The sequence below is a fragment of the Setaria viridis genome, chromosome 3 (assembly GCF_005286985.2).
Source record: "Setaria viridis chromosome 3, Setaria_viridis_v4.0, whole genome shotgun sequence".
Taxonomy (NCBI): Eukaryota; Viridiplantae; Streptophyta; class Magnoliopsida; order Poales; family Poaceae; genus Setaria; species Setaria viridis.
The window spans coordinates 18,368,126-18,379,930 of NC_048265.2; the positions used below are offsets into that span (position 1 = coordinate 18,368,126).

At 45.1% G+C, this 11,805-nt stretch overlaps 1 protein-coding gene and 1 long non-coding RNA gene across 9 annotated transcripts; one reads left to right on the forward strand and one right to left on the reverse strand.

The window, feature by feature from the left end:
- The first annotated feature begins 2,269 nt into the window (after positions 1-2,269).
- LOC117848665 (beta-galactosidase 7) lies at positions 2,270-11,502 on the forward strand. 4 transcript variants are annotated; one of them, XM_034730161.2, is made up of 19 exons: positions 2,270-2,634; positions 6,970-7,065; positions 7,168-7,280; positions 7,444-7,510; positions 7,627-7,719; positions 7,787-7,930; positions 8,025-8,119; positions 8,213-8,321; positions 8,451-8,535; positions 8,635-8,753; positions 8,838-8,999; positions 9,120-9,304; positions 9,416-9,513; positions 9,714-9,826; positions 10,085-10,192; positions 10,278-10,385; positions 10,479-10,624; positions 10,707-11,016; positions 11,132-11,502. In XM_034730161.2, exons 1-19 carry the CDS (start codon positions 2,428-2,430, stop codon positions 11,240-11,242), a joined length of 2,469 nt encoding a protein of 822 aa, XP_034586052.1. In that variant the 5' UTR covers positions 2,270-2,427; the 3' UTR covers positions 11,243-11,502. The 4 variants fall into 4 exon arrangements, with proteins under 4 accessions (XP_034586052.1, XP_034586051.1, XP_034586050.1 ...); XM_034730162.2 differs by lacking the exon at positions 2,270-2,634 and adding an exon at positions 6,212-6,421; XM_034730160.2 differs by having other exon boundaries at positions 8,451-8,753.
- On the reverse strand, positions 5,961-8,492 carry LOC117848667 (uncharacterized). 5 transcript variants are annotated; one of them, XR_011897796.1, is made up of 5 exons: positions 8,033-8,492; positions 7,802-7,952; positions 7,410-7,520; positions 6,500-6,576; positions 5,961-6,399 (listed from the first exon to the last, which is right to left on the reverse strand). It is a non-coding gene; the product is annotated as an uncharacterized lncRNA (long non-coding RNA). The 5 variants fall into 5 exon arrangements; XR_011897795.1 differs by having other exon boundaries at positions 5,961-6,576; XR_004638909.2 differs by having other exon boundaries at positions 6,500-7,520.
- Positions 11,503-11,805: the final 303 nt, after the last annotated feature.

The following is an 11,805-nucleotide window of genomic DNA, read 5'->3' on the forward strand; positions in this document are numbered from 1 at the left end:
GCGCAAAACAGGCGAAGAGATAATGTGCTTCAAGAGCTCTTGAATCTTCTTTATCCCCTCATGAATAATTTTCATCCCATCTTGAACCAAAATATTCAGGATATGCGCACAACATCTCACATGCAAATGTGCACCCTCAAACATTAACTCATAATTGTGAGCATCTACCAATAGGTCACATGCAGTATTGTTGTTACTAGCATTGTCCGCTGTTAGAGTAAACACCTTGTTTCGTACGCCCCATTCAGTCAAGCAGCTCACAAGTGCTTCTTCGATAGCAAACCCTAAGTGTGGATACCTGACCTCTTTGAAATTTATTATCTTCTTCTTGATCTTGAAGTCAGGAGTGATATAATGAGCGGTTACAACCATGTAGCCTAAGTTTTGAATCGATGTCCACAAATCCAACATCAAGCACACATGGGAGTCTAGGCTTTCAAGTTCATTTTGAATATCTTGCTTCATTCTCTGGTACTTCTTTAGACAATCATTGCAAACAGTTTATCATTTTATAGCACTTAGAGTTGGCTGCATGTTGAAGAATCCCTAGGTAATAACAACTTATAAGAAATTGTGAGTTTTATTCATGAGGGATACTACTGTGTAAACAAATTACTAGACATGGCATTCATCAGGAAAAAGCTGATAACGAAGATGGTTCAGCATAACTCTCATAGCACTTCTTACAAGCAATCAGTAAAAGTTCAGAGATTTTGCAACCATTACAGCAAACTGCAGAGAACAGGAAGGGAAAAACTACTGCGCTCCATTACTTGAAAGATTTTTCAATAAAAATTCACTACTGAGACAGTAATGGAATACAATTACCGACCTACTGATACAAGCAAAACATGGTTGCATTTGGTATTAACTTGGAACTACAGCAGATGATTGGCTAAACCAATGATGTGACTGAGAGAAACACATGGCTCAATCTCAAACATGAGACATTCAAAATAGGATACTCAAAAGACATTAGTAATAGTGCTTATCAAAGAAATCCTCTTAAACCAAGATGCTATTATCCAGACAATCAATAGTGAGGTACCAAGCAAGCATGTAGACATGACTGTCAATTGTCATTCATGACAAGGAGGTTTACTGAATTTACAAGTTCCGGGCAAATCACGTTCAGGAAAACAAGAAAAGCTATTCTACTTGCCACTGAAACAGTAGGTACAAAATAGGAAGTAAGCAGTAATTCTGTAATCTCACATGTTGTGATTCAATATCATAACCTTTGTTATCGACTGAGTATGGACTGCAATGGTTCTAGAATAAAAGGATGACAAGTTTTCCAGAGGATGAAGGGGGACGAACTCACAAGAGTGGCTGCTGAGGAGGAGGACAATGTGGAGGCGTCGGGATGGATGCGGAGGAGGCGGCCAAGGTGGAGGTGCCCATAGTAGATCGAGGTGTCCGAGGGAAGCGCCTAGACGGGGAGGCGGAGGGGCGACGCCTTTACCTAGGACGGAGGTAGAGAGGCGGCGGCTCAGTGCTGGCTAGCCTCGCGCTCTCGCCGGCTTCTTGGAGAGCTTGGTCGCCGGCTTCTTGGAAAGCTCGGACAGCCGGTGGTGGCCGTGGAGGAGGCCAGGTCTGGTAGGAGGCGTGGCATGGTGGTGTTTTGGGTGAGGTGGCGGTGGTGCGGGTGAGGTGAAGGTGGATGCGTGGTGGTGGTGGCGGGATCGTGGGAGGGGAGGGAGGGAGGGAGGCGAGGCGAGGCCCTCGACCCCTCGGCGCAGCGGTGAGGATTGGGTTGGTCTGCCCGTCTACGGCTGTGATGCGAGCAAGATTGCTTTGGTCCACTAACGGTGTGTAACCCATAGGCTGAAAGGCATATCAACCTGATACCAGTACATACACTCCGATCACTATCAAGATTGCTTGCTCTAGCAATCCAATTCGAATCAGACAACCTGATGGGCCAGCCCACTGTAACCCAACTAAAACAAATTCAAAACAAAATCCTAACCATTAAAACTAACAAACCCAAACTGATTACCAGGGCTACTGATGACCGCCGCCATTTTTTCGGAGTGGTGGCGCTGCTACTGTTTTAAGACAGGCCACCATTTCTTCTTCTCCCATTTTCATGAAATAGACCCTTTGGCACGCAACTGGCGGGCGCCCCATCGAGACGCGGCAACGCAAGCAATCTGATGATACTCATTCACACATGAAACGGAGCAATTAATAACTGGCCAAACATTATCATGGTACATATAGCAGGCTGGCAAGAGATATGCCAATTGCCACCACGCGCCATCCAGCCAATTCTGTGCAAACGTGCCCGTTTCTGCTGCCTGCAGCTATTCAGGTAGTATAAGTAGAGCGAGCACAAACAGACCGCAAGGAACTGACGACTCTCGGGAGGGATCACCACTCACAATATCATCATCAAGGACACCGTGAGCGCGAGTGAAATAGATGGGCGTCGCGGAGGTGGTCGCCGGCATTGTGGTTCTCTGGCTGGCGGTGTGCACGGCGGCCGCGGCAGGGAGCGGGCGATGGAGGAGTGAGGAGGGCTGGGGCGTGCAAGGAGAGGTCACGTACGACCACAGGGCTCTGGTGCTGAACGGCACCAGGAGGATGCTCTTCTCCGGGGAGATGCACTATCCAAGGAGCACGCCTGAGGTAACGAGCATCGCCAACCTCCTCGATCCGTTTGCAATTTTGCATAATTGGATGTGCCAGTGCCATCGGTTTGGTTTTTTAGAACGCTGCAATTTTACCTGAACCGATGGATCGACTTCATTCAGTTTGCGTGCATGCCCGGCCTTGCGTGTCTGTCCCTGCCCTACAGAAAATGGATCCGCAGGTGAGGCTGAATTGCTTAGACTTTTGTTGGTGTTGCTTCGCCTCCACACGGTCGCGGTTTGTCGGAGGAGCGATTTATCCACGTTGCATATAATGAAGCATGCACGGTCGTCGATGAGTAGGCACACGGCGTAGAGATCGGAGATGCTCCACCCGAAGACTCTCTCGGACTGTGCTGCTGCCTGCTGCTGCAGGCGCCTTTGTCTCGGCCGGGCTCAGCTCAGCTCGCGGTAGAATGAACGGGCCCCCGGGGCTCGCGATAGAGGCCGCGCGCGTGCGCGTGCCTGTGTCGTCAACACGATCGGTTCGCCCACCCGTCCCGCCTTGGCGCTCGGCCTGGCCGCGGGGGCGCTCCGCATGACGCGCCGGCGCGGCGCACGGCACGGCGCGTGTGCTCCACCGCCCGGGCGCTCATGGCAAACGGGTCGCGGATGTGCGAGCCGTCCCCTGCTCGTGCCCCGTCTGCCGCGCGCGCGCACCCGCCGGTGGCCACGGCGTCCTTTGGCACCCAGGTGCCCTCTGCCATCATCTGAGAAAGCCCGGCTATCCTGGCTCGCGGCGGCGTTGTCCAGCTGCCCCGGCCTGCTGCCAAGTGCCCATCGTCGTTGGCGAATAAATCATTGCGCACGACCGGTTAGTTCGTGCTGACAGCTCGCTCGCTCGCTCTCGCTAGTGCCGTATGCACGTTATCTAGTTGGAGCGGACGATCGATCGCTCAATGATGGACAGTGGACTCCGCTTTAACGAAAAAGAAACGCCACCGCCGCAGTCCCCGGCGCAGCGCAACTGCTCTGTCGTCGTCGTTGGTAAATGAAAAGAGATGCGTGATCAGCGCTCGCCGCGTACCGGAAAAAGGGTGCAAAGCGGAAAATTAACGCACGTCCCAACTGAAAGTCGGATGCGAGGACCTGCCGCGCCCCTGCCCTTGATCCTCTCCATCCGTTCTATTCACTCGAACGCGCATGCACGATGCGTCGGTGAACTAATCGATCCGATGGTAGCATATTCTTTGACGGTCAAAATTAGCAAATGGACGATCATAACTCTGAACCGGTCTCCTCGTCGGTTAGATTGGTTGGACTAAACTCCTCAAAATGCAAATTAGATCTCACCATTGTGTAGCTCTCGTCAAGTAGATTAAAATGCATAGGTAAAACATCCGATTTGAAGTTTGGATGAGAGAGTTATGACTTCGGGAAGATCTGCACCTAGGAAAACCGATCAGACCGTTTTGCCAGGGCGGTCAGACCGGTTTGCTAGGGCGGTCAGACCGGTTTGGTCTGGGTAGTTCAAGTTAAGAGTTGTATTTTGACACGGAATTTGTAAGGGTTTCGACTCCTAATAGAGCAAAGACATCCCCTCCCTGTAAATATAAAAAGAGCCACGACCGATTGAGAGGTATCCAATTGATCACAAATCAATCTACCTTTTATCCTCTTTATCCTAATTTTTCAACCCTACGTGTTGTTCTTCTCTCGTCTCCATGGCATGAGAAGGCGCCCTAGCTGGTCTGCCAAACCTAGTGCAACCCAAGTTGCGCCTGTCCCCGACGAACCCCTCCCGGGTAGACGCTCGTTGGTCTCTCGCTGACCTCCCTAGCGAGACCGGTCTGACCGGCCTGCCACATAGGTCTGACTGGCCGCCGCATCAACCCAGCAAGGAACTTCTTTATGGGCTGCATGTTTAAGTGCGTTCGTGTGTTGATATGATTTTAGCGCTCAATCTAGGCGAGCTAGCAAGTGGACGCGTATGTTCATGCGTATTTTCGCATCGAGAAGGTGGGAGAGTCGCGTGTTGCTCTGCATCCGGTTTCGTCGGTGATTTAACGACTCTGCGCTTGCGCGCACGCTGTGTCCAGTGATGCGGCACGGGCACGCATTGGTCATCCGGCCACGCATCGAGATCTCTACTCTAGTCAAATAGCACACGGTCTTTCACGGCACTGCTCCCCGTGGAACCACGACGCGCGTCCTGTCCAAATTAAGAACAGTGAAAAATGCCCACGTTTTTTTCTCCTTTAATTTGTTTAGACCAGTCTCAGTGGAGATTTCATTAAGAATTTTATAACCATTAAATAACATGCCACATCAGATTATTATGAGAAAAAAAGAGAGGAAGTTTCATTGTATGTAAGAGAAATTTCATCACCATGAAATCCAACATGTACAGTTACCAAGTTCTCAATCTGGGTAAATGTGCATTGAGATTGACCTCAGTGGATGAGGAAATTAAATAATAAGTCCCTATGTTTTTTTTCTGCTGTTTATTTTAGTGCACGCCAAGCAACGGGACAAGCAATGTGTCTTTTGGTTGACGCACAGGGGAGGTATACTAGGGTGGTATCACTTGTCCTCAAAGTGGGGACGTACAGTGCGTGATCTGGAGTTTTGGACCTGCAGAGTGCATTGCATTTGCAATTGCAAGTGTTCCGTGCTTCAAAATGCATACGCACAGACGCAGAGTAGCTGCTCAACCAGTCTATCCAGGACTTCTTCCATTCTTCCTTTGTCGCATGATCCCAAAGAGAGATCGCGCGCATCACTCAAATATTTGAAGACAGACAGTAGCCAACTAAGTACTACCTGCATGTGTGGTTTGAGGATGTAGAGACATGCTAACAAAGTCACAGTATCGTCCATCAGTCAACGATGCGTCGGTGAGTAGTACGATTTTTTATTGACACAATTTGACCGTCCAAACGATGTACGGTCACTGCAAATTGCCAAATTGGCGAACCGATGTTCGTCTGGATCCGGGTCCAAATTCCAAACTGACGCACAAGTGTGAAACCATCTTTTAAATTGTATACCAGTACTGTAGATCGATAGGCTGTATATACTCTACTTTGATAGTCCACGGAAAGTTCTGAAACTATCGTTCTCGAGATTGCACCTGCATGGGACAAAGGTGTAGATATTTGCGAGCCTATTGGTTGGTAACGTGCTTAGCAATTCACTCCTGTTGGTAGATACGATGCGATACGAAACCCAGAGGCCAGAGAGATCCACTGGATAAGTCAATTGTTTGCAGTTACCCTTGATCAAATTTGGCACAGATTTGGCAAGCATTTGATTCCTTATCACTTTGGCTTCTCATAGTTCATCCATTCCCTTGAACTTGAAACTATCTGGCCAAACCTTGGGTTGCCAACCTGGCTAGTGACCAAAATGTCACCACATGCATGTTCATGGTAGATTTTAGAGACGCACAGTGTACACATGCATGACCTTCCCAACACCATCTCCGCGTCCGCTATTGTATATATGCACGCATTGCCCTTTAAACTGCCTGACCTCCCCAAGTCCCAATCATGCACATGTTACCGCCCCAGGCAGAAGAAACTTGAGCAGAGCAGCAGTGAAGTACCCTAGGAATCAGAGAGTGAAGTACCATAGTAACCAGAGAAATGCCGATAAACATCGCCGTGCTCGCCGTGTTGGCGACCGTGTGCACGCCGGCGGCAGCGGCAGAGAGAAGGCGGTGGGTGGAGGAAGGAGACGGCGTGCGGAGAGAGGTGACGCTGGACAGCAGGGCCCTGGTAGTGGATGGCACGAGGAGGGTGCTGTTCGCCGGTGAGATGCACTACACCAGAAGCACACCTGAGGTTAGTGTTCACGACGTTGCTTGGAAAAAACTTTGCCAAAGAAAAATTTTGATCTCTATTAGCAATTTATCTTTGCACCAAAGTCAATGTCCAGCTGATATGATCAGGGACCTGGTGGACATGAGTTGCTCGGTTGCTCCAATCTCCCAGTGCAGCTGCGCAAAAAAAAAAAACGTTGTTTCCTGTGCTCACTTGCTGAGTTCCTGTCTAGACTCTAGTTGCCTTCACTGGCCCTACAGACAATATTGCCATTTTCACAAGCCTGCATCTTTTATAAACAAGCACTATAGATCATGGCGCACCAATGACATGTTGCAACGGTGTGCAAATTTGGATGCATCAGTCACTCAGTCAGATAGACCAGCTATCCTGATATTCTGAATTCTGATTATCTCATATAGCCGAATTGGCTCAGAGGTCAGGCATTTCAGAAAGTGAATACATGCACACTCAAATCCTTAGCTCGAGGGTGTAGCTAGATGAAAATCTTCATATATACTGCAACCTTCAGTTATTCCCCTCTTAAGAAGTTCTTGAATGATTGGCAGATGTGGCCAAGACTCATTGCTAAAGCAAAGGAAGGTGGCCTTGATGTAATACAGACTTATGTATTTTGGAATGTTCATGAGCCTGTCCAGGGCCAGGTAAACGCTATTTCCAATTCTATATGGATGCCTATAAAAACACATGCAAAGCATCCTACTATATACAAGTGGTCAAAATACTAAGAGATGCGATTTCAACAGTACAACTTCGAGGGGAGATATGATCTTGTGAAATTCATCAAAGAGATTCAAGCTCAAGGACTCTATGTCAGCCTCAGGATTGGTCCTTTCATAGAGGCAGAATGGAAATACGGGTATGAATGAAAGAAATATAAATGGTTCTACAGAGCATATTCTCACCAAACTAAATTGTTTTAAAGAACCGTTTTATAAAAGCTGATGAGAATAGTATAACAACAAAGTAAAATAAAGCTAGATATTACCTCAACAAATGCTGAATATCTTTTGTTTGCACAGAGGATTTCCGTTTTGGCTACATGATGTCCCAAATATTACATTCCGAAGTGACAACGAACCCTTTAAGGTAAGTAAACCTGCCCAACCAAATGAAGCACTAGTTAAGTACTTTGTACTTCATCAGTGATTTTATCATGATAAACCTCTTAAGGCATCATATTAAATTGCATTTGATCTATGCAGCAACATATGCAAAGATTTGTCACAGATATAGTAAGCATGATGAAACATGAAGGGCTTTATTACCCACAAGGAGGCCCCATTATAACTTCTCAGGTCAGCAAAATGACAAAGTTCTTTATATTTTGACTTGCATATCATCTAACAACATAACTATATGCAGATTGAGAATGAATACCAAATGGTTGAGCCTGCATTTGGCTCAAGTGGGCAACGTTATGTCAGGTGGGCAGCTGCAATGGCTGTAAACCTTCAGACAGGTGTTCCCTGGACGATGTGCAAGCAAAATGATGCTCCAGATCCAGTTGTCGGTATTCATTCTCATACTACTACACTTAATTTCCACAAGTTAGCAGCAAGTTCAAACCAATCTAATTAAAAATTTACAAATTTATGGTTAGATCAATACCTGCAATGGGCTTATCTGTGGAGAAACATTTGTTGGACCAAACTCAGCTAATAAGCCTGCACTGTGGACAGAAAATTGGACCTCTCGGTATCTGTGCTATGATATTTCACTTTTTAGTTTTATGTTCCCAGATTATGATGGGATAAAAAGTGCTTAATGGTAGATTATTTCTGCATGCAGCTATCTTATATACGGTAATGACACAAAATTGAGATCTCCAGAAGATATTGCCTTTGCAGTTGCACTCTTTATAGCAAGAAAGAATGGAAGCTACATGAGCTACTATATGGTATGAACTTCCTGAGAAAAGAATTGAATATTTCACAGCATTACCTCTCAGTATATATCTCATTTTCTGCTGATTATCATACAAAGGCTTTGTTGTTGTTGTTGTTCTTGTCTGTTGATAATGATACAGTACCATGGGGGAACGAACTTCGGGAGGTTTTCTTCTTCATATGTGACAACAAACTACTATGATGGAGCTCCTCTTGATGAGTATGGTAAATATTTAATTATTTATACAAATGGAAGCGTGCTAAATATATTTACACAATTTCATAATTCAAAGCACATCAATAAATTCAATGAATCATATCCAGGTTTAATATGGCAACCAACATGGGGTCATCTCAGAGAACTGCATACTGCAGTAAAACAGTCATCAGAACCATTACTATTCGGGACATACTCCAATTTTTCTTTAGGTCAAGAACAAGAGGTAAAAATTACACAAAAGGAAAATTCAATGCTTTATTTCAATAGATTCCACCAAGATAAGGACATAATGTATGATGCACTCCAGGCACATATTTTTGAAACAGAATCGCAATGTGTGGCTTTCCTAGTCAACTTTGATCAGCATCAGATATCAGAGGTCGTATTTCGTAATATATCATTGCAACTGGCCCCTAAATCAATCAGCATTCTCTCAGATTGTAAGAGAGTAGTTTTTGAAACTGCTAAGGTGAGTAAACCTACATAATTTTTATGGAAGATCTTTTTTTTTTTGGTTCCCTAACAATAGAATACAGGAAAATTCCATCAATTTTTGTCATCATTTGTCTGGTTTTTTTTTATGTCACAGGTAAATGCTCAGCATGGGTCAAGAACAGCTGAAGAAGTACAATCTTTCAGTGACATTAATACTTGGAAGGCATTCAAAGAACCAATTCCTCAAGATGTGAGTAAAGCTATGTACACTGGAAACCAACTCTTTGACCATCTATCAACCACTAAAGATGAGACAGACTATCTATGGTACATTGTTGGGTGAGATAAACTTTCCAAAAGATCCTTTGCTCCATCATTTGATCCTTGCTTACGATGTTTACTTGTTTCATCACTATCGACATATGGTAAAGGAAACTCTCGCAAATGCAGTTATGAATATACACCAAGTGATGATGGCCAGCTTGTGCTAATTAATGTTGAGTCACGAGCACATATTTTGCATGCCTTTGTCAACAATGCATATGTAGGTAAGAATCTTATTAAACACCATGGTCTTCCCAAAATTCTTCAAGTATATTTTTCTATTTATGAAATCATGGCACATAGTCCAGATAACACCATTCTTGTTTTTGAATTTTACAATTAACGCATTGAATTATACGTATGTTCCAGAAGTGTTCGCTCTTCTCTAATTTGTACTTGTCAACTCTTTTCCATAACATTTTAGGTAGAATACATGGGAGTCATGATGGACCTGCCAGTATAATTCTCAGCACGAATATTTCTCTCAATGAAGGACCGAACAACATATCATTGCTAAGTGCTATGGTTGGATCACCGGTATAAATCATACAACCCTACTATATGGTGAACTATAAAGAATTACCAATTAGAGAAAGCTAAAAGTGGGGATCAAGATGCTCCATGATTGGTCCTCCAAACACAAAGAGAATTGTTTATAAAACCTGTGATAATAATCTGCTTTCAGATCAATTTTAAATAACATATATTGTCGAGCACGAGTACTATAACTTTAAGACACATGTCTTTGAATTAATAGACATGCAACATACTGAGCTTTCATCTACTAACTTAAAGGATTCTGGTGCTCATATGGAAAGAAGAGTCTTTGGAATCCGGAAAGTGAGCATACAGCAGGGACAAGAGCCAGAACATCTGCTCGACAATGAGCTATGGGGAAACCAAGTAAGTCCAAGTCAAGTTAGTATTGGAATGAAAACTGGGAGGCAAACATTAGATGCTTGATTTTGAGCTTTCTGATTAAACGCAGGTTGGCTTATTTGGGGAAAGGAATCACATCTACACACAAGAAGGATCAAAACGTGTTGAATGGACAACTATCAACAATTTGGCATATAGTCCGCTTATTTGGTACAAGGTACAGAGTACAGAAAAATTGGTTCACAGTTTTTGGCCGCGTCTACTATTTAGGCAGTAAACTATAACTAGTATCATTTGTTTTGTGAGCCAGACAACATTTCCCACACCAGCAGGGAATGACGCAATAGCACTGAACCTTACTAGTATGGGTAAGGGTGAAGTGTGGATCAACGGAGAGAGCATCGGACGATATTGGGTCTCTTTCAAGGCTCCTAGTGGCAATCCTTCGCAATCTTTGTAAGTAGAGTTACCTCCAGTTCCCTCACTCTCTTCCCTACAATCTCACAAGCAAATGTCTGACTGCAACGACATTCCTAAGGTACCACATACCACGGCAATTTCTAAACCCTCAAGACAACATCCTGGTCCTTTTTGAGGAAATGGGAGGTGACCCACAACAGATAACAGTGAACACACTGTCCGTCACAAGAGTGTGTAGCAATGTGAATGAGCTGTCTGCACCATCACTCCAGTCCCAGGACAATGAACCAGCAGTCAATCTCTGGTGCCAGGAAGGAAAACAGATCTCGGCAATTGAGTTTGCAAGCTATGGAAATCCCGTGGGGGACTGCACGAATTATGGTTCTGGAAGCTGTCATGCTGGATCATCGGACTCTGTTGTAAAACAGGTCAGAACACCACCAAATCATCTCTAAGCTTATCCATACTAACACCAATATGCCATGAATCATAATGTTCTCTCCTGTTAGCTAGTACGTATAACTAGTTATGTAATTTTTTCAGGCTTGCTTGGGTAAAAGTGGGTGCTCTATTCCCGTAACAACTGACAAATTTGGAGGGGACCCGTGTCCTGGCATCCAAAAATCCCTTGTAGTCGTGGCGAGTTGCGGATGATACAAGACAATGAGTAAAGTACATCCACAGTACATAAAGTTGCATCATTGTTTCACTTTGGTCCAACAAGTTGCAAATGTTGCACCCAACCCTACATGAAGTTGCATTATTGTTTCACTTTGGTCCAACAAATTGCAAACGTTGTGCCCACCATACACTAAGTTATCCATTATGTGCATAAACAGTCCAGTGTACTCCAACAGTGTAAATTCTATGGATGCCAATTGGCAAGATAGCACCAGTAGTTGGTGCTCATCTAATTACATGTTGTCGGCACACCACCCCAACGATGCCAACGCCATCGGCAAGTCAGCTGCAACAAAGAGATCGAGGCTTGGACAGAGGCGGCCAGGGTTGGGGGGAGCTCGAGAGCATGCAAGATAGGGTGGCTGCACGGGTGGGGGAGATATGTGGTACGTAAGGGGAGTGATTGGGACTTCCTAGGGCTAGTACTCGTGCGAGGAGTTCTTTTCTTTTTTTCTCTCACGGCCTGCTTTCATTAGCGTGTGCTTGTGTGGGTGCAGCCAGCTCCTACTAATTCACGCGATTATGAAATCACCCAA

Excerpts from the sequence above, each read along its gene's own strand:
- LOC117848665 (XM_034730159.2), top strand. The coding sequence starts at position 2,428 with ATGGGCGTCGCGGAGGTGGTCGCCGGCATTGTGGTTCTCTGGCTGGCG. Across the intron at positions 9,827-10,084 it reads GTGCTATGGTTGGATCACCG|GATTCTGGTGCTCATATGGA; the intron begins GTATAAATCATA and ends ACTAACTTAAAG. Across the intron at positions 10,625-10,706 it reads GGCAATCCTTCGCAATCTTT|GTACCACATACCACGGCAAT; the intron begins GTAAGTAGAGTT and ends GACATTCCTAAG.